Below are 959 nucleotides of genomic sequence, written 5' to 3' on the forward strand. Positions count from 1 at the left end.
ACGCACACGAACACGCACACACACATACACCGCCACTTGCGTACGAATCAAATACCTACCTGGCAACATTGATGCCAATTCCGTTGTGACATGTGACCAAACACCCTCCCAAGTAGACGCATCTTTGGTTGGCCCTGAAAGCCGTAACAGAAAAATAATATCTTAGAGTACTATACAATAGAAATAGCATGTGTGATAACATATATGATAAGACGTATATAAAAATATCGAATAAATATGTTGCAGCTTAGACCACCAATTGTGCAGCATGACATTCATCAGAGGTATCCAGAGACGATAGAGCGATAAAGAGTTTGGGACAGTCATGCAAGAGGTTGGAGGATGAACCTCCATACAAAGAGACTGGAACTATATCATACCAAGCGTGCTGTTAACTCTATCAAGATACGGCTGTAGTTCATCAGCGACATTCTGGAGCGTTGCGACTTGTTGTTGGAGTTCTTCAGTTTCGAATTGTAGTCCGATGGCGTCTCTGAATTGGTTGACCGAGAGTGCCCCGCCGTACGTTGCTTTGTTGCACTGGAGCTCCGAATTCCCCTGCAGGAAGGCGTGTGAGGCGTGGAGATACATGTGATTTGTAAAGTAATTGAAAGACGTAGATATTTGTGCGTGTGTAATAATCTGTAAAATAAATTGATATTCGCATACTTCGGTTTTGCATGTAGAGCATAAATTGACCTGGTAGACCCATACGACTGCAGATGATGAGCAACTAGTCGCTTGACTCCCTCGAATAACTCGAGCGATCCATGTCCTTATAGAATGTAAGATCTCGCTTGACGATTCAAATGCATGAAAAAAACATCAGGAGAACTAGATCATACCATGAGAAACTGAGCTCCAGCCCACACACCGCCGCCTTTCATCTCCGCCATATTGCCATTGATACGACAACTTATGCTGTGCACGAGGATATGAAATGAGTGCAATGTGTTTGA

The 959-nt window shown here is 43.5% G+C and overlaps 1 protein-coding gene across 1 annotated transcript; it reads right to left on the minus strand.

The window, feature by feature from the left end:
• Positions 1-59: 59 nt before the first annotated feature.
• SARC_12610 (hypothetical protein) lies at positions 60-558 on the minus strand (the record flags this gene model as incomplete). Its single annotated transcript, XM_014293279.1, has 2 exons — positions 60-134; positions 381-558. Coding segments are annotated over 2 exons (253 nt in total), but the record flags the coding sequence as incomplete, so codon positions are not given.
• Positions 559-959: the final 401 nt, after the last annotated feature.

This window comes from Sphaeroforma arctica, assembly GCF_001186125.1.
Source record: "Sphaeroforma arctica JP610 unplaced genomic scaffold supercont1.2438, whole genome shotgun sequence".
Taxonomy (NCBI): Eukaryota; class Ichthyosporea; order Ichthyophonida; genus Sphaeroforma; species Sphaeroforma arctica.